A 26280-nucleotide genomic window follows, 5' to 3' on the forward strand; every position below is an offset into this window, starting at 1 on the left:
GGAGAAGCAAAACTGATCTCAAACCTCGGCTGCCTTGCAGCTATTCCCACTCATGGAGAAGGCTTTGGGAGTAATCTCCAAGGAAGTGCCCAGAGCTGGAGTCCTTACAGTGAGTTCATCGCTGACTGGCAAATCCTGCAATATCACTGCTGCCAAACTGTATTGGTCTCTGCTGTTCCTTTGGATTCATCAGCTGCGTGGAGAGGAGGAGCCTGCTTGCTCTCCATATTGGCTTGTGTACTGGCATGCTGATAAGACAGCTGGGATACCACATCCACAGTTGACCCCAACCAATGGAGGGTCTCAAGTTGTTCAGAATTCACAACTTGCAGGGAAAATTACCCCCAGGTTGTTCGTGGAACCTGCATCACATTTGTTTTCTGTATTTCCTACATTACAAATGAACTTTTTCCAAGAATATATTTAATTGCCTCTTGCACTTGTGATTGTCCTAAAGTTAATGAAATATTGGACTTCCTTTACATTTTGCACATTGAATGGCATTCTTAACATGAAACCATTTTCGAGACCAAATCAACTTAGCATGTATTGATATATTAACATAAATACATCCAATAGCATTGAAAATATCCCTGCACTGACCATGTATTTCTGTTTTACCAGAGAACTCCAATTTATGCTTTGCTCGTTGTTCTGTGTTCCATTGCACATTTACCTGAATGTGGTTATTTTACAATGTGTTGATGTCAACCTTTTTATGATTCTACAGTTTTGTGGTTTGTTTTATTCCAGATTAAGAGACTTATTAAAACATTTATTCAGAAACAAGAGACAATTAATCTTGTAGTCGTGCCATGTAATGTCGACATAGCAACCACAGAAGCATTGAAAATGGCTCAGGAAGTGGATCCTACTGGGGACAGAACTCTAGGTAATTACATATAAATATAGAAGGATTTTCTACATCCAACCATTGGAGAAAGTCTTAGCGTTGATGGTCCAGGTCCTCTGGTCTCAACCCACTCCTCCAATTCTCCACCCATATACTTCACAGAAGCATAAAAAAACTCCATTCTCCCATCACCTCATACTCGACTTGGGGATAATAACATGAAGCAAGCTGCCTTTGACTAGCTCTTAAGCAGTATATTCTGGGTCACTGTCCCTAATGTGACATGAAATAATACCTGCTACAGCAGGTTTTTAAAGGTTAAATTATTAAATAAAATTAAATGATGTTCTTCTTCCTCTGATGTTTGTGTCCAATGCCCTTCAATTTAAATGTATATTAACTTCAACTATATTTTGTGATAGTTGCTTCCAATCTTTTCTCTCCATTCCCTTTCTCCTCAGAGTCAATATTAAGACTCTCTCAAATACAGGGCAGCAAACTTATTTCATCACCTTTTCTTTATTGTCTTTTAAATCTGAAGGCATTTTAACTAAACCTGACCTGGTTGACAAAGGAACGGAGATGAATGTGGTGGACATTATGGAGAACTTGGTGGTGGAACTGAGTAAGGGTTACATGATTGTTAAGTGTCGAGGCCAGAAAGATATCAATGACCAAATAGCACTCAGTGATGCTATCATGAAGGAAAAAGCTTTTTTTGAAGACCATGAACAATTCAGGTAAACGATGGGAGACTCATTTTCAATTAATCTCTCAGTAGGTTTCTTACTAACTCCTCCCACAGTCCTTTTTCATATTCTGATTTTACTTATATTGGTGAATTTTTATGATGTCTTTCATCTCAGTAATATCAGGAGGCAATTTTAGTTTCACATTGGAATGGTCAGAGGGTTGGAGTCAAATGTACGTCATTCCCTGGATTTGAACCATTTTGCACTAAGGTGGATATTTGAGGCTCTGGCAATAACCTGAAGTGACTTGGAATAATATTAATATTTCTCCAACGTCTGACAAAAAAATCAGCCAATAACATTATTTCAAACCATATTTTAGAAAAAAAATACAAATGGCATAATTTATACACAGCAGCTGAGGACAGTGTGGGCTGATGTTGAGTAATGAATTTGCTTGTCATTCAAAAGGGGCATGGAAACGGTAGATAAACTCTCCGGGAAAACAAACAGTGGTTTTCAGGAATCAATCCCACTCAATCTTTTCCATGTTACATTAATTTTTACTTCCAAGTTCAGAGAAGTTTACAAACCAGAAACAGGCCCTTAAGACTAACTTGTCCATTCCGGCCTGAACTGGTCCCATTTTCCTGCATTGAACCCATGTCCCTCAACCTTCCCTATCCAGCCACTTGTCCAAATATCATTTAAATTTTATAACTGTACCTGTCTCTACCACTTCCTCTGGCAGCTTGTTCTGTACGCCCACCACTCCATGTGGGAAGAATTGGCTCCTCAGATCTCTTTTAAATATTCCCCCTTTCATCTTAAACCTCAATCCTCTGGCTTTAGATTCCCCCTACCACTAGAAAAAGACTGTGACTGTCTACCATATCCATGCCTCCCAATATTTTATAAACCTCTATAAAGATGCCCCTTAGCCTCTTTCACTCCATGGAATGCAATCCCAGCCTTTTGAGTCACTCATTATGAATCATTGTTAAATTTACTGTCAAAGTACGTACACGTTACCATATATCATGCTGAGATTCATTTTCTTGTGGGCATTCATGATAGATAAAAAGAATGGAATCAATGAAAACTTCACATAAAGACAGACAACCAACAAATGTGCAAAAGACAACAAATATAAAAAGAAAAAATCAATAATAATAGTAAATAAATAATACTGAGAACCTGTGTTGTAGCATCCACAGGTTGTGAAATCAGTTCAGTGTACATCTGAGTGAAGTTACCCACACTGGTTCAAGAGCCTGATGGTTGAAGGATAATTGCTTCTGAATCAGGTGGTATGGGTCCCAAGTCTTCTATACCTCCTTCCCAATGGCAGCAGTGAGAAGAGAGCATAGTCTGCATGTGGAGTCCTTGATTGAAAGTTTGTTACATGACATCCCCACTCCCATTGTCAGTGTCCTCACCATTGAAGGCAAGCTTGCCATGTGCCTCTTTCACTGCTCTGTCTATCAGACAATGCATGAGCTGGTTGACAGAACAACAAAGGTGAAAGTGTTTGACATGATGCAGAATGTGATGATGGAGCTGAGGAAGTGTCACTTAAAGGTGTGAGACTGGCAAAATGAAAGATGTAGATTGCCCAAGTTTGTCAGTTTTCATGCACAGAGAATCAGAAGGAATACACTGGACCTTCCCAGTTACTTACTGCTGGTGGACAATGGGGAGAAAGTGAGGCAAGAACAAAGCAGCAGATGTTGGAAATGTGAAAACAAAACAACAGATGATGGAAACACTCAGATGATCTGGTGATCTCTCATGCTAGGAAGAGAGAAAGAAACAGAGTATCCCCAGTAGTTTCTGATTTGTGTAAATGGATTGTGTTCAGCCATAAAGGTAGTGCTGACTCTTTCGTCTCCTCCTTTTCTGTTGGAGTTCTGTGTTCCAACAGCTTACCCTTAGAAACTAGGAATATTACATTACTGGTGCTGACTGATACAGAATGATAATATTGACTATTGTATCCCACATCCGTAATAAACATTCTTCAGTTCAGAGTTTATGAGCAGCATGCAGAGGACTCTAAAATCAGTGCTAGGATTGTCCAGAGTGGAGATGATCCAGTGTGAAGGAGATGCACAGATTTTTCCATGCCTTGTGGTATTACCCGGATCATGGGCGCCTGGCTTATGTTGCTAGTATATTATCATGAGGCTTGTTAGTACAGTCTCCACACTTTATATACATGCACTTTCCAGTTAAGGCAATACATGTTTAGAAGGTCATCACAAGAAACTTGCACCAAATCGCCATACTACAGCCTCCAAAAGATAGATCTCAGCGGATCAGTTTAATTTTTACATTACTGTAAGTAATGCAAAAAATGTTTTAATTATTTCGTTATTTTATAAAATATCTGTCTTGACTATGATATTCTTCTTTCAAATTTTAACGACTAGGCCACTTTTAGAAGAAGGAAAGGCTGGTATTCCAAATTTGGCTGTTCGACTGACAAAGGAACTTGTTAACCACATTAAAGTAAGTCTTATTCTGTAAAGAAATATCTATTTTCAATTACTTTAGTTTATTCTGTTTAATTGCATTTTAAAGTATTCCTGTATCATTACTGTGGGGACCATGAAAAGCCTAAAATCAGTTTTATTTAACTCAAGCATGTTCAGGGAATTTGGATATTCTGTGTATTGAGATTCTCTGAACTTCTGGATTTTTAGCATTCAGCTGGTGAAAGAAATTTTGCCGCAGGGATGTGTTATTACTTGAGGTAATGTGAGGAAACAAGTTAGAGAAAAATGTGAAATATTACTGGAGAAATTGGACCAAATGGACAATATTAATGGACAGAGCAAAGTTTGTTCCAACTCTTCAGTTATACTGTAGTAACAACAATAGAAAGGTTAAGAATTGAGTCCCATGATAGAGACTTCAGGATCTGCACTGATAGACTGGGGCTGTCTAGAGAAGTCAATATTCAGATGAGATCTCAGAACTTTACTGTTCTTTCAGTGGAGATAAAAGATCACAAAATGCGAATTCACAGATGATGTAAGGACTGCTGTCTGAAATCCTAGCCAATATTTATAACAATAGATCGTCAGTGTATGAAATTGTCTGCTTAATACCCAAGTTCAAAAAAACTACATTACATCTTACAAACGTATATCACTTTGGTGGCCATGAGCTCATACTACAAGCTTCCCTTCAGAGAAGGGGATTGTGGAGTAAGCTGGGAAGTAAAAGTGAGGAGTTAGCATTAGAACTGACAGGCTCACCTTTCCACTTCACACACATGGTGATCTTTGGGTAATCTGTCTTTCCAAGAAATCGCTGCCTCAGTTGCGAATGGAGGTGGAGAAGGAACTGAGCAAATCGTTGAAATCTATAAAGGGGTACCACTCTGCGGTCCCGTCTGCTTACAGTGAGAAAATGACATTCATAATCGAGGTAAGGCTCTCTTTATTTAATGGCTGAATTTAGTCTGTTGAACAGCTTTCAGAGGGCAATTGAGGCTGTAACCATGCACAGAATCCTGTTTTTTCACTGTGCTTGGAAAATCAAGTTCACTGTTAAAAAGAGGTGAAGTTCAGGATTCCATTTCTTTCACATTGATTGACTGAAACAGGGCTTTGAGCCATTCAGTAGAGGTAGGGAATCACTAGTACGGGCAAAGGCAGGGAATGAAATTAATTAGAGGGTTGTTTCATTCTCCACCTTTCATTTGTTATTATTCTCATTATTATAATGGAATAACGATTATTAGACCAACATCATTATAATCACTTACGTTAAAAGTCACCCTTTCTGGAAAATTGACAAATAATCAGCTCCTGATGGAATGGAATGGTCAGGATAGTGAAAGTGCAAGCAAAAATACAAAAAAACACACAGATAGGAAGGGGAGGGCCATTTTGACCACCTAGCCCCCCGCCCCCCACAGACCGAACTCAGGTTGGTTAGTGGATCACAACCTGATTCTTCTGGCTTTGATCCAGGCCATCTCCCACCCCATCCACCACCACCAGCCTTGCAAGCATTGTCTGTCATAAGAGGGAAAAGTAACAGAGAAAGTCTAAGTTCAATGAAGTTGAAATTACTAGGAGAAAGAAATTATTCTGTCTTTCTATTAGCCATAGTGATATTTCATTGGTTTATTATTGTCTCATGTGCCAAGGTACAGTGGAAAGCTTGTCTTGTTCACTGTTCATACAGATCAAATAATAACACCAGACTGCATTGAAATAAAACAATAATAGATACAGAATAAATTAACAGCTACAGAGAAAGTTCAGTCAGGTAGAGAATAAGGTGCAAGATCGTAACAAGGTAAACTAACTGTGAGGTAAGAGTCCATCCTGTTTTTTACAGAAACCATTCAATAGTCTTATAATAGCTGCCTTTAAACCTTGTGTATGAGTTTTCAGGCTTTTATATTTTCTGTTTGATGGAAGAGGTAAGAAGAGAGAATTTTAAGTAGCTAGATGCAAAGGTGGTATGAGTTTTAAGACAGTTTTATATTAAGACAGTATATAAACAAGGGAGTTGAAATTATTTCCACATAATTTAGGATGCCCCCACTCATCTCCCAGCATAATGGGATGATGAGGTAGACAGTAACTTAAGGTAAAAAGGCATTTGAAGAGGATGAAAGTTTGGGAAAGAAGAGATCTAGAATTGGGGTACGTGGCCTGGAAATTCCATCACCTAGCATGAAGCTTTCACTCAAATTGAAAGATTCAAGGTCGGTTTATTAAGAAGTCTTGATTACTTAATATAATGGTATCCTGCTTCCAGAAAGATGATCTGAATTGTCCATCTTTGTGGCTGTCTTCTGTAAGAAGAGTGCAGGCATGTGCAACATGCTTAAATGTCACTTGTACTCAAGTCTTGTGTGCATAAGATTGCCAGCAGCTTTAATCACAAACTGAGCCTGACCTAGTCTGTTGGTGGGGGACTACAAGGCATCCATTGTCTACTGGAATAATCTTATTCTCCTTGGTTTTCACTATCCAGCACACCTCTTTTGCTCTTATTTTATCAATTAACTAAGAGTTGATCAGTTTTCTAAATACTGAATTATTTATGTCAAAATAATGACGTGTTGATGGATTCCTGTTCTGCATGTTAGCCCTAGAATGCAGTGTTGTGGTGTGCATAAGCTACAAATTGGTGGAGTAAATTTTGCAAATGTTATCAATCCCACCTCGATCACTGCAGAGAGTGGAAAACTAATGAACGGCGGTTTTTGTGGTGTAGGCTTTCACATTTCACTTTGCTGTTTCCCAAATCGACCATCTTCAGGAACACAATCCCTCAACAAGTAATTTGCCATGTACCAATCACTTGTTCAATTAACTACTAATCACCAGCTACTGCTGTGGACAGAGCCCAGTCCATCTCGTAAAACACCTTCTCTTCCATGGATTATGTCTGCAATTCCTACTGCCTCAGGAAAGCAGCTAATTTAATCAAAGACCTCATTCACCCTGGCCATTCTCTCTTCCCCTTCTTGCAAAAGGCAAGCGATACAGAAGATTGAAAATGCACTACCAGGCTCCAAGACAGCTTCTTTACTACTGTTACAACTAATGAATGAATTCTTGACTCTACTGACAATCTCATTATGGTCTTTGGACCTGATGATACTTCCTTCTCTGTAACTGTAACTCCAGGTTCTCAGCATCTGCAGTCCCTTGTGTCTCCATTCTATGTTCAATTATTGCTTTTCCTTTGTACTGCTTCGATCTACTTCCATTTTAAAATGTTTTTTATGGATGGCATGATAAACGATTTACCCCAACCCAATCCTCTCCAGCATGTAGCAGCAGTGCCCGTTGTGCTGCTGGCGTTTAGGGTAGCAATGAAGGTTCTCCGTCTCTGGTAGTATTCAAAGTTCCGTCATCACGTCAGTACTGTCAGTCATCCAAGTCCCAGGTGGAGACTCGGGAATACTGTCAAACTCAGATGTAAAAGGATTCTTCATTGCTGTCTCTAACAATTTTACCATTCGCAGTTGTTAGGTTGTTGGCCCTGAGCTGAACCCCCTAGCTTGGAGGACCAGTGGACCATCTTAGTCTGGCCCTTAACCCTTGACCTGTTGGCATGGGTGACCCTACCAAGAGCCAAAGCATAAAGCCTTGACTCCAGGCAACATAGTTCTCCAGGTCATTGAGGCATGCAAGTCCCCAAACACAATGACAAAGTTGTCCTCTTAGAGATCTCTAGAACATACCTCTCTGAAATTCCCTCTCTACAAACCAAACTACCCTCTCCATCCCACTTTTCTCTACCCATCATGCACTATCAAACAAGTCACCCATTGTATTAGTCAGCCTGCAATCTTAAAGTCATTGTAAGGCTAACATCTTAACTCTTAAAAGTATCATTTAGTAATGGATTTCTGGACATTACACTGGTCAATTTTTTTTCTGTTTGATGCCTTCCTAAATGCTTCTGCCAGTAATTTTACAAAACTTGTGGTTTAATCGCAGATGATCAACAATTTCAGTAGCCATATAAGGAATTTGGCTTCAGGGGAGGAGCCACACGACAGGTCAAAAGGGGAGAGATACATCACCAAAGTGCGGAAGGAGTTTGAAGAATGGAATTCATTCCTGCAAGAGAGAGTATCAGACTGTGAGTAGAAAATCACTGGAGTTAGCTTGTTTAACTGATTGTTGTGCATTAGGCTGTATGATCTAGTTTTCTGACTGAATATAATCTAATAGGCTAATGTTGAAAGACACCTTCCTACTTCCGGATATTTGCATTATAAGGGTCATTTGGAGAAAGGTCAAAAGCAGGGACATTCTGTATCAATCATTAGGAGAAAGGGAGGCACCTTACCTATGCTTGTTTCTGTCTGGCTTGCCCTGCCCTGAGGTGCTACTTAGTACTCTGTTAACCAGGACAGTTTGTTCCATGCCCAAATCATCAGTGAGTAAATCAGTGCCCTCTCAGGTAAGGTAGGAATACACACAAGCAATTCTGCAGGTGCTGGAAACCTGGAGCAACGCAAACAAAAATGTTGGAGGAACTCAGCATCTCAGGAAGCAGATCAGGACTCCTGATAAAGGGTCTCGGCCTGAATCATCATCTATTCACTTCCATCCATAGATGCTGCCTTACCCGCTAAGTCCCTCGAGCGTTTTGTGTATTTATGTACACACACAGGTGTTAAAACCAAGTTAACCTTGTGTCAATGACATATATCGATGACACTGTCTTAAATACAGATTTATATAGCAAATTTTATACTTACAATATTGCAATGTGTTTTACAGCAAGTTGAATGTTTGATCTTTAATCACTAATGTGTAAATTCAAAAATGGATATACATACTTAAATAATAAATTTACTTTGAAATTTGAGCTTGAACATTGAAAAGTGGTTGCCAACTTACAGCCTGCAGGGTCCCACAAAAAAAAAGTTTCCCTCACTCCCTTTCAAGTCACTTGTGGCTTATTTTTCTCAATGTCCTTGTAACTTGTTAGTTACACAGTATGAAAACAAATCTTCTATTATACCATCTTTAAAATGGCGGACTCATAGAGTGAGGCATTAATTTAGATAAAACGTTCAGTGGTCCAGAAATTTGGCAATTCAGCACCATCAAAGACCCGAGTGTGATAGATTATTGGAGTTTTCTTTCTTTGGCCTTTCTTGTTCTCGGCCACATGCTCATTGAAAATGGAAAAAAAAGCTTAAAATGAAAACTTAATATCACTTGACAGTAGTCCTCGGTCAGTACATTGGAGACAGGGCAGCATATACGATTTGTAGTAAAAAGTCCATGTGACACATGCACAGAGTCAATTTATAAAGAGTGATTAGAATCAGAAGCAGGTTTAATTTCAATGGCATACATCATGAAATTTGTTCTTCAGCAGCAGCAATACATTTCAATACTTATTTTTTTAAAGAAAAGTGAATTACAATAAGAAATATAGATAATTAGGACAGTATGCAAAAAGAGAGCAAAATAAAAGTGAGGTAGTGTTCATAGGTTCATTGTCTATTCAGAAATCCAATGACGGAGGAGAAGAAGCTGTTCCTGAAATGTTGAGTATGTGCCTTCAGGCTCCTGTACCAGCTCCTTAATGGTAGCAATGAGAGGAGGGCTTATCCTTTGTGATGGGGTTCTTTATTGATGGTTGCCGCCTTCTTGAGGAATTGCCTTTTGAAGGTATCCTTGATAGTTGGGAGACTAGTGTTCATGGTGGAGGTGGATGAGTTTGCAACTTTCTGCCACTGTTTCCCATCCTACGCAGTTGCCCCTCCATACCAGACAGTGACTCAGGCAGTTAGAATGCTCTCCACTGTACGCCTGTAGAAATTTGTGAGTCTTTGTTGACATACCAAATCTATCACCCTCCTGATGAAATATAGCTGCTGCCATCCCTTCTTTGTAATTGCATCAGTATGTTAAGGCCAGGATAGATCTTCAGAGATATTGTCACCCAGGAACATAAAACTGCTCACCCTTTCCATTCTTCATCTCTCAATAAGGACTGATGCGTGGCCCCTTTCCTGAAGCCCACAATCAATTCTTTGGTCTCACTGATGCTATGCAACGTTATTACTGCAAAACCACTCAGCTAATCTATCTTGCTCCTGTACACCATCTTGACAGAAATTCTGCCCACAGTAGTTGTGTCATCAGCAAATTTAGAGATGGAATTTGAGTTGTGTGTAGGGAGTACACACTAGTGGGTGTAGGGAGAGTAGAGCAGTGGGCTAAGCATATATCCTTGAAGTACGCCACTGTTGATTGTCAGCAAGGAGGAGATGTTATTTCTAACTCTGGTTTCCCAGTGAAGAAGTGAAATATCCAGTTACAGAAGAAGGTGCAGATGCCCAAGATTTTGAGCAGCTGGATTAGAACTGAGGGTGTAATTGTGCTGAGCTGTAACTGATGAACAGCTGCTTGAGGTAGCTATTGCTATTGTCCAGGTGGTCCCAAAGCCAAGTGGAAAGCCAGTGAGATTGCATCTGCTGTAGGTCTACTGTGGCGGGAGGCAAATTGCTGTAGGTTGAGGTCCTTGCTTAGGCAAGAGTTGATCCTGGCCATGATCAAACTCAAAGCACTTCATCATAGGAGATGTGAGAGCAACTGGGGGATCGTCATTGACGCAGTTCACCCTGCTCTTTGTGGGCTTGTCACCCTTGTTAGAAACAGGTGGGAACCTCCAGCTGCAGCAGTGAGAGATTGAAAATGTCCTTGAACTCTCCTGCCAGTTGGTTGGCACAGATTTTCAATGACCTAGTAGGTACACTATAAGGGCCTGACACCTTGCGCGTATTCACCCTCTGGAGATATGTTCTGACGTTGGCCTCCAAGACAGATCACAGGGTCACCAGATGCTGCAGGGATTCACACATGTGTAGCTTTATTCTCCATTTCAAGGTGTGAATAAAAGATGTTGAGTTCATCTGGGAATGAAGCATCACAGCCCCCTTCATGATGTTAGGTTTTGCCTTGTAGGAAGTAATAGCCTGCAAACCTTACCAGAGCTGATGTGTATCCAATTCCGTTTCTTTCTTCAACCAAAATTAGTTTTTTTTTGCCCTTAAAATAGCCTTCTGTAGGTTGTTACTAGACATTTTGTGTACGTAATGTGTTAGTTCAAAGTACAAATAAAATAAAATTACAAAACACCTCCCAGTAAAACAAGATAAATTCACAAAAAAATTCAGTAAGTGGAACATAGGTGCATAGAAATTATACATAAAATCATTTTGGTTACTAATTCTGTTGTCACTGAGCTTGATTTGACAGGTGACTGATCCAATCGTCTACTCCAAATGCAGTATTGGAGAAGAACTGATGAGTCTTAAATCTTCTTTCATCTTCTTTCATTGTCAGTTGAAGTGTACGTCCGTGAGGAAGTTCTCCAGTATGAAGATCTTTACCGGGGAAGAGAGCTGCCTGGATTCGTCAACTACAAAACCTTTGAATCTCTTATAAAGAAAGAGATTGCTGAACTGGAAGATCCAGCGATTAAGAAAATGAGAAGAATTACAAGTATGTGTCTGCATGCATAATGTGTACCATTCTGATTTGCAAGAATACTGGTCATCCTAATGAGAATATTTCATCAAGGGTTCTGGTTTATTCTTGTCACCTGTACCAAGATACAGTGAAAAGCTGTTATTTATATGCATTCATGCAGATCAGTTGATGCATCAAGGATGTACAAGAGAGAAAAATGAATGTAGAATATAGTTTTACAGAGAAAAGCAGAGAAAGTGCAGTGCGGGTAGACAAAGTGCATGGACCATGACAAGGTAAGCTGATAGGCCGAGATCATATAAGAGGTTCATTCAACAGTCTTGTAACAGCAGAATAGAAGGCGTCCGTCAAGCTGAGGGTACATGTCCTCAAACTTCTGTATCTTTGATAGGAGATTCTGCTACAGATTACAGCATCTGTGGTCTCTTGTGCCTCCTCTCCACTACCCTGATGCAAGGTCTCAACCTGAAAATGTCTGCCTCCACAGATACAGTCTGGCCTGCTAATTCTCCAACAATTTTTTCAACAATTCAGATATTAGCACTTACACTCGACTTTTCATTAGAACCAACACTAACTATTCAACAAATTAATTATGTCATTCTAATTATCAAAAGGAAGTCAGGCTATAAAGGCACGAGCCAAACATTTCTTATTCACATCAGAATAAGAGATCCTTCATTCTCCACATCAGAATAAGAGATCCTTCATTCTCCAACTACTTCATAAACATTCAAGTCACAACTTTTGAATGGCAGATGGGTTATCAATGAAGCCAGTCTGAAAGAAAGTCTATATGGTATTAGTGAACTTGTGAAACCTTTTCATGAGAGGAAGAATGACTGGATCTAAATGAATTAATTGCCTTCCTGCAACTTGAGGAAGATATCAAAGTTGCTGGTGAACGCAGCAGGCCAGGCAGCATCTGTAGGAAGAGGTACAGTCGACGTTTCAGGCTGAGACCCTTCGTCCTGAAACGTCGACTGTACCTCTTCCTAGAGATGCTGCCTGGCCTGCTGCGTTCACCAGCAACTTTGATGTGTGTTGCTTGAATTTCCAGCATCTGCAGAATTCCTGTTGTTTGAGGAAGATATGTAAGGTTTCTGAGACGTGAGCAGTGAAAATGCTTAATGCGTTGGCAAGACATAGGTTACATAAACACTGCCCAAGTTCACCATCGGTAGCTGTTCCTGGGCTTATATTCACCTTTTCTTACAGTATTTTAACATCAATAGAAACACATGGGCTGACTACAACCAGTAGATGGCACTATTAAATGGCCACTTTTGGCATGCAGCTCCGATGGGAATAATCAAATATTCCAGCAACACACAGCAAATTTGCTGGTGAACGCAGCAGGCCAGGCAGCATCTCTAGGAAGAGGTACAGTCGACGTTTCAGGCCGAGACCCTTCGTCAGGACTAACTGAAGGAAGAGCAAGTAAGAGATTTGAAAGTGGGAGGGGGGAGGGGGAGATCCAAAATGATAGCAGGAGGGGGAGGGATGGAGCCAAGAGCTGAACAGGTGATTGGCAAAAGGGATGAGAGGATCATGGGACAGGAGGCCCAGGGAGAAAGAAAAGGGGGAGGGGGGGAAAAACCCAGAGGATGGGCAAGGGGTATAGTCAGAGGGACAGAGGGAGAAAAAGGAGAGAGAGAGAGAAAGAATATGTGTATATAAAAAAATAATGGAAGGGGTACGAGGGGGAGATGGGGCATTAGCGGAAGTTAGAGAAGTCAATGTTCATGCCATCAGGTTGGAGGCTACCCAGGCAGAATATAAGGTGGTGTTCCTCCAGCCTGAGTGTGGCTTCATCTTTACAGTAGAGGAGGCCGTGGATAGACATATCAGAATGGGAATGGGATGTGGAATTAAATGTGCGGCCACTGGGAGATCCTGCTTTCTCTGTATTCCTGTTTGGGACTGCTGCAGCTGTAATCCGCAGTCACAGCGTGGCTACTTCAGTAAGCAACATCATTATAAAATGTTCTTAAAAATTTATCAGCGCTCTGAATCAGTGAGCGTCAGACAGCAGACTTGGGTCGCAAGTGCAGTTCCCCTTTAAGAAAACAAAAGCTGCACCAGTCTACAGATACAATTGAAATGCAGAGGCTTTAGACTTCCTCTCCCAACTATCTTACTGGCAAATGTACAGTCTCTGGAAAATGAAATTGAAAACATCATGCTATACCAGAGGGACATCAGGGACTGGTATGTACTCTGCTTTATAGAAACTTGGCTCACTGCCACCATTTCAGGCACAGCTCTGCAGCTCTGTGGCTTCACCATTCTCTGCAAAAACAGGACAGCTCAGTCCTTTAAAGGCGGAAGAAGTAGAGTATACTTTATGATTAACTCCTCATGGTGCACAGACATCATGGTTCTGTCTCAGTCCTGCTCACCTAACCTGGAACATCTAGCAGTCAAATGCCAGGCAGCCACTGGAGGAGCTGAGCAACATAACCAGCAGGCCTTCCCTGTCATTGCAAGTGATTTCAATCAAGCCAACTTGAATTCTCTGAGCAACTACCACCAACGTAACACCTGTGGGACCAGAAGAGCCAACACATGTAACCACTTAACCATCATCAAGAATGCTTACTGTACCACCCCATGCCCACACATGAGTGTACTTCTACTCCCAGATTATAGGTGGAGACTAAAGACCACAGCATCAGTAAGGAGGACGAAGAAGGTATGGTCGGGGGGGGGTGGTGGGCGAAGGAGCGCTTACAGGACTGTTTTGAGTCAGTGGTTTGGAGAATATTCAGGGATTCATTTTTTGAGTCTGAATAAATACGCCACAGTTCTCAATGACTTCATGAAGATCTGTGTCGATGAGTGTGTGCCTTCAAAAACATACCGTGGTTGGACCAGGAGATTTGTAGTCTGCTCAGTGGCATTCAAGGGGAGTGATACAGAACTACGCATGAAATCCGGGTAATACCTATGGAAGGCTATTATAAAGGTGACAACAATATTGAGTGAAGTTAGAGATGGAATTGGATGCATGCCAGCTTTGGCAGTGTTTGCAGACCATTCCTTCCTGTGAGGGGTAGCCTAATATCGTGAATGGCTGTGATGCTTCACTCCCAAATGAACTTAACGCCTTTTAAAGCTTGCTTTCAAAGAGAAAATAAAACTACTGAAGTGAATCCTTGCAACATCCAGTGACAGTGATTTCCGTTTTGGAATCCCAACATCAGAACATCCTTCAAGAGGGCAAAACCTCATAAGGCGTCAGATGCTGACGGTGAAGTTAGGGCTATGAAAACCTGTGGCAACCAAATGGTGGGAGTGTTCAAGAACATCCTATTCTCTCACTGCTGCAGTCGGAGGTTCCCACCAGCTTCATAAGACAACAATCATACTGGTGCCCAAGAAAAGCAGGGTGACCTGCCTCAATGTCTATCACCCAGTGGCACTAGTGTCTACTGTGACAAAGTGTTTCAAGTGGTTGATCATAGCTAGGATCATCTGCCGAAGCGAGGGCTTGGACCGCTGCAGATTGATAATTGCCATAATAAGTCCACAGCAGATTCAACCTGTCCGGCTCTGCACCAAGTGTTGGATCACCTGGCCATTAGCGGGCTGCTGTTTATTTAATACAGCTTAGCATTCCCCACAATCATACTCTTCAATGCAGATCAACAAGCTCCAAAACGTGGGCCTCTGTACCTCCCTCTGCAACAGGATCCTTCACTTTTTCACTGGGAGGATCACCGTCTGTGTAGATTGGAAATAACATCATGTCCTTGCTGACAGTCAACACTGGCTCACCTCAGGGATGTGTGCTTATCCCACTGCTCTACTCTTCTACATCCTTGACTGTATGTGTAGGCACAGCTCAAACACCATCTATAAATTCGTTGACACAGCTATTGTTGGAAGAATTTCAAGGAGGCGTGTTGAAATTCTTCCAACAATAGCTGTGAAGAATTTATAGATGGTGTTTGAGCTGTGCCATCGTACAGCGTACAGATAGATCAGCTGGTTGAGTGTTGTCGCAGCAACAACCTTGCACTCAATATCAGTAAGGTTCAGGAATTAATCAGGAAGGGGAAATCAAGGGAACACACACCAGTCCTTATTGAGGGATCGGAAGTGAAAAGGATGAGCAGTTTAAAATTACCGGTTGTCAATATTTCTGAGGTTCTATCGTGGGTTCAACATATTGATACAATTACAAAGAAGGCATCACAGCAGAAATGCAATAATTTTCAATTTCAAGTCTTTATTTGCATTATTTGCCAAAGCAAATTATACAAAACAGTGACATTTACATTTGGTTGATTAAGGATAACTTGGGGTTGAGGTGGAAAAGTGATTTTTGTTCTCTTTTCTGTTGTAGAGATCACAAGGGAAGCATTTCTGGATATCGCTGAGCAACATTTCAGTACTTTTTTCAACCTTTACAAAGCTGCCAAGGTACAGTATTTATGTACACAAATCTTCTGCTTTCTTTTTAGCCAGAGCACAGGGTAGTATTTGAGGAAGGAGTAGGAGGGAGATTCCTGCCAATTGCAAACCATTTCTTGCCCAATTACATTTCAGCTGTTTTCTCATAGTAACATTGGAGTGCAAACAGGCCATTCATCCCGTTGTTGATGGTTCCCTATTCCAATGCTCCAATTTAGTCAATAACAAAATAGGATGAATGATCTCCCACATGTCATAAATTTCTATGATCTGATGGTTGGGCTCTATCTTTCTTTATTCTATATTTATCAATAGCTCCACCCAGCAAATTTCAATCCTCCTTCATAATCTGGTCTCCTCATGTAATGTCCGTGTACATGATGACGTCTGTCTCTCACTGTCTTGCTCCACATGCTCACCTCGCCCTGCTCCCACCACGCATGTTGCAGGAAATGCTAGGTTTTCCTATTGCACGTATGATTCCATGGAGATGCTGGGGTGGATTTTCATTTTGGCACTTTCAGCATGTGCATGAAGACCTCAAGCAACACAACAGGATATCTGCCTTCTGATCCTCAACCAAAACACTGAAAAGATAAAGGCACCAGTATAGGTCCCTGGAGATCACCAGTATCACCCTGTATCCCACTTCCACCCTCAATCATAGTGTATAGTTCCTTAATTGCCAAATCAAGTACGTACTCACTTTCAACATTGAGTGTGTTTTGGAAAATGGGCTGAGGTCCAATATAAGACAAAATTAATTTCATAATGATGTAATAGACCTTTTATCCCTTGTAATCCATTCCATCCTGGAGAGCATCTTCAAGGGGCGCTGCCCAAGGAAGAAGGTATCCAACACTAAGGACCCTCACCATTGGGGCATGCCCTCTTGAGATTCAAGTTCAAATTTATATTATCACATGTACATCAAGATGTACAGTGTTATTTGTGTTAACAACTAATACAACCAGCAAGTGTCGCCAAATGTTCCCGTGCCAACATAGCATGCCCACCATGCTCGCAGAACAACCCAAAACACATCAAAACAGCACAACAGTCAACAAAGCAACACCAGCAAAACAAGCCTCGTTCCTCCTTCCCTCCATCTTCTACCTGTCCTGTTCTTAAATATTTTCTCTTTCTTGGACACAAGATTTTTAGGATTTGTTTATTACTAAATGCAATCTGCATTTATTGCTCAAGGGGGTGGAGAACCATCTTCTTAAACTGTGCAGTATTACTGGTGAAAGTCCACCAGTGTTTTTGTGACAGGAGTGCTAGAATTTGACCTAGCATCAATGGAGGTCTGACAATATATTTTCAAGTTAGAATGGGACTGCAAGCAGCAGTATTCCCCTGCGTCCATGATCCTTGTTCCCCTTGGTGATCGAGATGGTGGGAATAGGAAGGGGCTGTTGGAGTGGGCTGGACAGGTAGCTGTGGTACATGTCGTAGATGATGGTTTTCACAGTTGCACAGAACATAAAGCCATTTTAGATTTGAACTTTTCCTACTAGAAAGCAAGCCTTGATCTGACTACATTTGCTATTTTTTTTGTGTACAGGTCAATATCGCAGCTCTCAGCTGTGAGCAAGAACAGGAAGCAGAGAAGCTGCTGCAAGCCCAGTTTAAGATCGAAAGTACGGTGTACTCTCAGGATAGTCTCTATAGTGGCAGCCTGAGCAAACAGAAAGAAGGTCAAGGAAGAAACTTTGGAAATGCCAGCATCCAGGAAATGTCTTATCATTTACGAGCATATTACAAGGTAAACATACTCTGAATAATACTGAAGCACATTAGCTAACAGTCCCAGTGTGCTCTGGTTGCTGGTGGACTCATTCCTTGGTGCTCCCAGCAATACGATTGGCGAAAGAGCTAGAGGCAACATGAAGAATTACTTCTACACATGGAGCTGAAGTTTACTGGATTAAATTGCTGAAAATTTAATAGCAGAGTCACAGGAACATAGGAAGTGAAGTAGGTTGTTAGCTCCCAATCCTGTTCCAACTGTGGTTCGCCTCTTTCTACTCACCTCTGACCCATATACCTTAACACTTTTCTTTGTAAAGAACTATCAATGCCATCCGCCAAAGAAAGCTCCAAATTGTTACCTGTGTGTGGTGCAAGAACGACAACGGGGCTGTAGGATTACACGTTTTTACTGAGTTGTGTTAGCCACTATACACACTAGGCAACTTACAGAGCAGGAGCTAGGAACTGGACCCAGGCAGTCAGATCCCCTGCACGCTCAAAAGCCAGCACCAAAAGAAAGTGCCCAGTCAATTCACCACATCATCAATCAGCCGCATACTGTACACACTTGCAACATTCTCACAATCTGATATGGTTCACTAGTTATAATAGCTCCTTGTTTAGAATAGTTGCTTAAATTCACTCTTAAAAAATTTTAGCTCTGAATTTCGGATTCATGTCCTAATTCTAGACTTGCCAATCTGCAAGTTTTGCCTCATTTTCATTTTTCCATTATTTTTATTCTCAAACTCCCTAGATTGCCTCTAATCGACTGTCTGACCAGATTCCCATGGTCATACGTTACTACGTTTTAAGTGAATTGTCTGAAAAGCTACGGATCCAGATGCTACAGCTCATCCAAGAGAAGGATCGCATCAATGAATATCTGATGGAAGATCAAGATGTACAGAGAAAGAGAGACGAGCTTAAATGCAGAATAGAGCGATTGAGAAAAGCCCAGAAGATATTGCTTGAATTTGGTTAAATGCTATGAAAATGCATATATACTGTTGCTCTTACTACTTTTTTCTATTTGGTTTTGGTATCAAAAGTCACGCTACATTACAGGTGGTCTTTAACCCTGCAAATGTTAGCAGCCTATTCATACAAATTAGAGAAATATAAGGGATATCCTCACCCAATTTCTATATGTCTTGCCTTCCTCTGGACAATTTCCTTTTCCCTATTCTGACTGAAATTAGGTAACTCAAAAAGAAATGGATTGAATTCCATCATAAGGATACTGACCAGTACAATATATAAACTGGTTTAAGCTGACAAGAAATTTGTAGTTATTTTTAATGTACCTGATGTAATATCACAGAGTATTCCAAGTACTTATATTCTGTGTAATATTTCAGATGTTACATTGAAATAAAGGCAATTTAAAAGCAGATAATTATCGGCTATGTTTACAAAGATACATAGATGGGGAGTGGGAATTAGTGTTTCACTTCATTTCCTTTGTTGTGCTTTTAGGGTTACAGTGTTGTGATCCATACCCATGGGATGATAAACTGTTTCTCTAGACTGTGATTCAATGTTACACAAAATATATTACACTGTTGCTAAGTTATAAATGTCTCCTATTTGTACATAATAATTCTATTTGATTATTATTGAAGTTAGTAACAAATTCTTAATACTTAATGATCAAAAGAAATCAATGTACAAGAGGGACAAAATGTCTTTAATCATCAATTTAAAATGTGTCTGGGATAGTGGTCATTAATTCGTTAATTACACTCACTTCTGCGCTTTTAATTAGACGAACAAAATGTACATCACTGAATCATGGCTGAAAGATTATAGCTGGGAGTTTAATGTCCAAGGATACACATTGTATCAAAAGGATAGGCAGGAAGTCAGAGGGTTTGGCATTGCTCTGTTGGTAAAAAATGAAATCAAATCACGAGAAAGAAGTGACATAGGGTTGGAAAGTGTTGAATTATTGTGGATAGAGCTAAGGAACAGCAAGAGTAAAACAACCCTAATGGGAGTTGTATACAGACCCCCCCCCCCAAATAGTAGTAAAGATGTGGCCTACAAATTACAATGGGTGATAGAAAAGCATGCTGAAAGGGCAATGTTATAATAGTCATGAGGCGCTTCAATATGAAGGTAGATTGGGAAAATCAGGTTGGTGTGGGATTACAGAAGGGAGAATTTCTAGAGTGCCTATGAGATGGCTTTTTAGAGCAGCTCGTGGTTAAGTCCACTGCAGGATCAGTTATTCTGGATTGGATGTTGTGCAATGAACCAGAATTGATTGGAAAGCTTAAGGTAAAAGAACCCTTAGGAGAAAGTGTTCATAAAATGATTGAATTCACCCTAAAATTTGAGAAGGAGAAACTAAAGTCAGGTATTTCAGTTTTACAGTGGAGTAAGGGGAATTTCAGAGTTATAAGGGAGGAGTTGGCCAGAATTGATTGGAAAAGAACAGTATCAGGGATGATGGCAGAACAGCAATGACTGGAAATTCTGGAAGCAATTAAGAAAGCACAGGATATATACAGTACATCCCAAAGAGGAGGAAGTATTCTAAAGTAAAGATGACACAACCGTGGCTAACGAGTAAATCAAAGCCAACATAAAAACCAAAGAGAGAAAAACTCAGTGGAAAGTTAGAGGATTGGGAAGCTTTCAAATAGCAACAGAAGGCAACTAAAAAGATAAAACTGGAATACAAAAGTAAGCTGCCAATAATAATAATGAAGAGGACACCAAAAATTTCTTCAAATACATAAAGTGTAAAAGAGAGGCAAAAGTTGATATCGCTCCACTGGAAAAATAATGCTGGAAAGGCAGTATTGGGGGACAACAAAATGGTAGGCAAACTAATTAAGTATTTTGCATCTGTTGTCACTATGGAAGACACTAGCATTATGGTGGAAATTCCAGGTGTCAGGAGCCATGAGGTTTCTGAAGTTACTGTAACTAGAGAGAAGGTTCTTGGGAAACTCAAAGGTTTGAAGGTAGATAAGTCACCTGGACCAGAACCTGGGGTTCTGAAAGAGGTGGCTGAAGAAATTCTGGAGGCACTAGTAATGATCTTTCAAGAATCACTAGTTTCTGGAATGGTTCTGGAAGACTGGAAAATTGCAAATGTCACTCCAACCTTCAAGAAGGGAGAGAGGCAGAAGAAAGGAAACTATAGGCCAGTTAGTTTGACCTCAGTGGTTGGGAAGGTGTTGGAGTTGATTATTAAGGATGAGGACCCAGAATACTTGAAGGCACATGATTAAATAGGCCATAGTCAGCATGGTTTGCTCAAGGGAAAATCTTGCCTGACAAATCTGTGGTAATTCTTTGAAGAAATAACAAGCAGAATGGACAAGAGAATGGGTTAATGTGTACTTGGATTTTCAGAAGGCCTTTGACAAGGTACCGTACATGAGGCTGCTTAACAAGCTACGAGCCCAGGGTATTACAGGAAAGATTCTAGCATGGATAAAGCAGTGGCTGATTGGCAGGAGGCAAACAGTGGGAATAAGGGGAAACTCTTCTGGCTGGCTGCCAATGACTAGTGGAGTTTCACACTGGTCTGTGTTGGGACCAATTCTTTTTACATTACATTATCCTAAAGGTTAATTTGAAGGTAGAGTCTATGGTGGGGAAGGTAAATGCGATGTTAGCATTCATTTCAAGAGGACTAGAATATAAAAGCAAGGATGTAATGTTACAACTTTATAATGCGTTGGTGAGGCCTCACTTGGAGTATTGTGAGCAAGTTTGGGTCCCTCATCTTAAAAAGGTTGTCCTGACACTGGAGAGGGTTCAAGGGAGATTCACAAAAATGATTCCAGAATTGAATGGCTTGTCATATGAAGAGCCTGTATTCACTAGAATTCAGAAGAAAGAGGGATGACCTCATTAAAACCTATCGACTGCTGAAAGGCTTTGATAGAGTGGATGTGTTGAGGATGTTTCCTATGATGGAACAGTCTAAGACCAGAGGACACAGCCTCAGATAGAGGGACATTCTTTTAGAATAGAGCTGAGGAGGAATTTCTTCAGCCAGAGAGTGGGGAATCTGTGGAATTCATTGCCACAAACAGCTGTGGAGGTCAGGTCTTTATGTATATTTAAGGCAGAGGCTGATAGATTCTTGATTAGTCAGGGTATGAAAGGATATTGGGGGAGAAGGCAGGAGATTGGTGCTGCGTGGAATATTGGATCAGCCATGATGAAATGGTGGAACTGGCTCGATGAGCCAAAGAACCTAACTCTGCAGCTATATCTTATGGTCTTATGGACTTGAGGTTGTATTGGTGATCAGGCTGTCTGTGGTTTTGAGGAGAGTGAGATTATGATTGGCCTGCCCTTGAAGCAGGAGGATGAAGAAGAGGCCAGAAGAGGGAAAGGCTATGCCCAGGGCACATAATTTGGAGGACAGTTTTTTTTCATCTGGCCCCTGTGGAGAAATCTTTCAGGTTTTTGGCACAGAAGTTTATGAATGAGTTGTGTTACCTGTGCCAGTCACAATTCTAGCAAGAAAGGCACAGCCTGTGCCTGGCAAGGTCATGTTGACCTTTAATAGAGTCTACAGCATAGAAATAGGCCCTTCAACCCATCTAGTCTATGCTGACCTGTTTTTCTACCTAGTTCCACTTACCCACATCTGGACCATAGTCCTCCACACTCTTTCCATTGTGTACCTACTGACCCCGTGTCTAACACTTCCACTGGCAGCTTGTTCCGCTCTTGCACCACCCTCTGAGTGAAGAAGCTCCACCTCAAGTTCCTGTTAAATACCTCACCTTTCACTGTGAACCCATGACTTTGAGTTCTCACTTCACCCACCCTGAAGGGAAAAGCTTGCATGTATTTACCCCATATCACAAGACAAGACAAAGGAGCAGAAGTAGGCCATTCGGCCCATCAAGTCTGCTCCTCCACTCCACCATAAGCTAAACTATTCTCCCATCTAGTTCCAATTTCCGGCTTTTTCCCCATATCCCTTGATACCCTGACTAATTAGATACCTATCAATCTATTCCTGAAACACCCTCAATGATCGGGCCTCCACAGCTGTATGTGGCAACGAATTCCATAAATCCATGACCCTCTGGCTAAAAAAAATTTCTCCTCATCTCTGTTTTAACTGGGTACCCTCTAATTCTAAGACTGTGGCCTCTTGTCCTGGACTCACCCACCAAGGGAAACAGCCTTTCCACATCTACTCTGTCCAACCCTTTCAACATTCGAAATGTTTCTATGAGATCCCCTCTTATTCTTCTATACTCTAATGAATGCAGTCCAAGAGCCAACAAACGCTCCTCATATGTTAACCCCTGCATTCTAGGAATCATCCTCGTAAATCTTCTCTGAACTCTCTCCAACATCAGTACATCCTTTCTAAGATAGGGGGCCCAAAACTGCACACAGTATTCCAAATGAGGTCTCACCAGTGCCCCATAGAGCCTCATCAACACCTCCTTACTCTTATACACTATTCCTCTTGAAATGAATGCCAACATAGCATTCGCTTTCCTTACCGCCAATCCAACTTGGTGGTTAATCTTTAGGGTATCCTGCACAAGGACCCCCAAGTCCCTTCGCACTTCTGATTTTTGAATTTTCTCTCCATCTAAATAATCTGCCCGATTATTTCTTCTTCCAAAATGTACAACTGTACATTTCTCAACATTGTATCTCATCTGCCATTTCTTTGCCCACTCTCCTAACTGACCAAGTCTCTCTGCAGCCTTTCCATTTCTTCACCACTTCCTGCTCCTCCATCTATCTTGGTGTCATCTACAAACTTAGCCACAAAACCATTTAATCCATAATCTAAATCATCGATATACATTGTAAAAAGAAGTGGCCCCAACACCAACCCCTGCGGAACACCACTAGTAACCAGCACCAATCAGAATAGGATTCCTTTATTCCCACCCTTTGCTTTCTGCCTATCAGCCAATGCTCCACCCATTCCAATATCTTTCCTGTAATTCCATGGGCTCTCATCTTATTAAGCAGCCTCATATGCGGCACCTCATCGAAGGCCTTTTTAAGATCCAAATACACAAAATCCACAGCCTTTCCCTTGTCATAATCTTATTTGAGATTACCTCAAAAAATTCCAATAGGTTGGTGAGGCAGGATCTTCCCTTCATGAAACCATGCTGGCTTGGGCCTATCTTGTCATGCACCTCAAGGTATTTCATAACCTCGTCCTCGAAGATCAACTCCAATAGCTTTCCAACTACTGATGTCAGACTAATAGGTCTGTAATTTTCTTTTTGCTGCCTCCCTCCTTTCTTCAACAGTGGAACTACATTTACAACCTTACAGTCCTCCGGAACCATGCCAGAGTCTATTGATTCCTGGAAGATCATTTCCAATGCCTCCACAATCTCCAAAGCCACCTCCTTCAGAACCCATGGGTGCACCTTATCTGGTCCGGGAGACTTATCTATTTTTAGCCCATTTAGCTTCCCAAGCACTTTCTCTCTGGTAATCTTGACAGTACCTAATTCTATTCCCTAAGACCTCTGGCTATCAGGTATATTGCTAATGTCTTCCACTGTGAAGACTGATGTAAAATACTCAAGCAACACACACAAAAAATGCTCGTCAATGCAGCAGGCCAGGCAGCATCTATAGGAAGAGGTACAGTCGACGTTTCGGGCCGAGACCCTTCACATCAGGACTAACTAAAAGAAGAGATAGTAAGAGTAGTAAGAGATTTGAAAGTGAGAAGGGGAGGGGGAGATCCGAAATGATAGGAGAAGACAGGAGGGGGAGGGATGTAGCTAAGAGCCGGCAGTTGATTGGCAAAAGGGATACGAGGCTGGCGAAGGGAGAGGATCATGGGACAGGAGGCTTAGGGAGAAAGAAAGGGGGAGGGGAGCCCACCATAGTGAGAGGGACAAAGCGAGAAAAAAGAGAGAGAGAAAAAAAAGGGGTGGGGGGGGAATAATAAATAAATAAATAAATAGATAAGGGATGGGATACAAAGGGGAGGAGGGGCATTAACGGAAGTTAGAGAAGTCAATGTTCATGCCATCAGGTTGGAGGCTACCCAGACTAGTGGTGTGCCACAGGGATCAGTGCTGGGTCCATTGTTATTTGTCATCTATATCAATGATCTGGATGATAATGTGGTAAATTGGATCAGCAAGTTTGCTGATGATACAAAGATTGGAGGTGTAGTAGACAGTGAGGAAGGTTTTCAGAGCCTGCAGAGGGACTTGGACCAGCTGAAAAAATGGGCTGAAAAATGGCAGATGGAGTTTAATACTGACAAGTGTGAGGTATTGCACGTTGGAAGGACAAACCAAGGTAGAACATACAGGGTTAATGGTAAGGCACTGAGGATTGCAGTGGAACAGAGGGATCTGGGAATACAGATACAAAATTCCCTAAAAGTGTCGTCACAGGTAGATAGGGTCATAAAGAGAGCTTTTGGTACATTGGCCTTTATTAATCGAAGTATTGAGTATAAGAGCTGTAATGTTATGATGAGGTTGTATAAGGCATTGGTGAGGCCGAATCTGGAGTATTGTGTTCAGTTTTGGTCACCAAATTACAGGAAGGATATAAATAAGGTTGAAAGAGTGCAGAGAAGGTTTACAAGGATGTTGCCGGGACTTGAGAAACTCAGTTACAGAGGAAGGTTGAATAGGTTAGGACTTTATTCCCTGGAGCGTAGAAGAATGAGGGGAGATTTGATAGAGGTATATAAAATTATGATGGGTATAGATAGAGTGAATGCAAGCAGGCTTTTTCCACTGAGGCAAGGGGAGAAAAAAACCAGAGGACATGGGTTAAGGGTGAGGGGGGAAAAGTTTAAAGGGAACATTAGGGGGGCTTCTTCACACAGAGAGTGGTGGGAGTATGGAATGAGCTGCCAGACGAGGTGGTAAATGCGGGTTCTTTTTTAACATTTAAGAATAAGTTGGACAGATACATGGATGGGAGGTGTATGGAGGGATATGGTCCGAGTGCAGGTCAGTGGGACTAGGCAGAAAATGGTTCGGCACAGCCAAGAAGGGCCAAAGGGCCTGTTTCTGTGCTGTAGTTTCTATGGTTCTATGGTTCTATAAGGTGTTGTTCCTCCAACCTGAGTGTGGCTTCATCTTGACAGTGGAGGAGGCCGTGGGTGGACATATCAGAATGGGAATGGGACGGCCATGGAATCTCCCTTCTCCAGCCTCGTATCCCTTTTGCCAATCAACTTTCCAGCTCTTGGCTCCATCCCTCCCCCTCCTGTCTTCTCTATCATTTCGGATCTCCCCCTCCCCCTCCCACTTTCAAATCTCTTACTATCTCTTCTTTCAGTTAGTCCTGACGAATGGTCTCCGCCTGAAACGTCTACTGTGTCTCTTCCTAGAGGTGCTGCCTGGCCTGCTGCGTTCACCAGCATTTTTTGTGTGTGTTGCTTGAATTTCCAGCATCTACAGATTTCCTCGTGTTTGCGATGCAAAACGCTCATTTAGTTCCTCTGCCATCTATTTGTTACCCATTATAATTTCTCCAGCATCATTTTCAATCGGCCCTATATCTACCCGTCCCTCTTCGACTCTTCATATATTTAAAAAAACTCATAGTATCC

The 26280-nt window shown here is 41.4% G+C and overlaps 1 protein-coding gene across 6 annotated transcripts in view; it reads left to right on the forward strand.

Annotated features, from left to right (window-relative positions):
• The window catches only part of LOC140198860 (interferon-induced GTP-binding protein Mx1-like), a 95648-nt gene extending 76402 nt beyond the window's left edge, over positions 1-19246 (forward strand). For 5 of the 6 annotated variants that reach the window (XM_072260017.1, XM_072260020.1, XM_072260021.1 and 2 more), the window contains 9 exons: positions 754-892; positions 1395-1593; positions 3978-4056; positions 4858-4980; positions 8025-8169; positions 11400-11558; positions 15898-15974; positions 17533-17733; positions 18478-19246. In XM_072260017.1, coding sequence (XP_072116118.1) covers positions 754-892; positions 1395-1593; positions 3978-4056; positions 4858-4980; positions 8025-8169; positions 11400-11558; positions 15898-15974; positions 17533-17733; positions 18478-18705 — 1350 coding nt within the window. In that variant the 3' untranslated portion in view covers positions 18706-19246. The remainder of the gene's footprint in view (positions 1-753; positions 893-1394; positions 1594-3977; positions 4057-4857; positions 4981-8024; positions 8170-11399; positions 11559-15897; positions 15975-17532; positions 17734-18477) is intronic. The other variant, XM_072260022.1, reaches the window with a different exon arrangement.
• The last annotated feature ends 7034 nt before the right edge of the window (positions 19247-26280 follow it).

Source organism: Mobula birostris, chromosome 6 (genome assembly GCF_030028105.1).
Source record: "Mobula birostris isolate sMobBir1 chromosome 6, sMobBir1.hap1, whole genome shotgun sequence".
NCBI classification, from domain to species: domain Eukaryota; kingdom Metazoa; phylum Chordata; class Chondrichthyes; order Myliobatiformes; family Myliobatidae; genus Mobula; species Mobula birostris.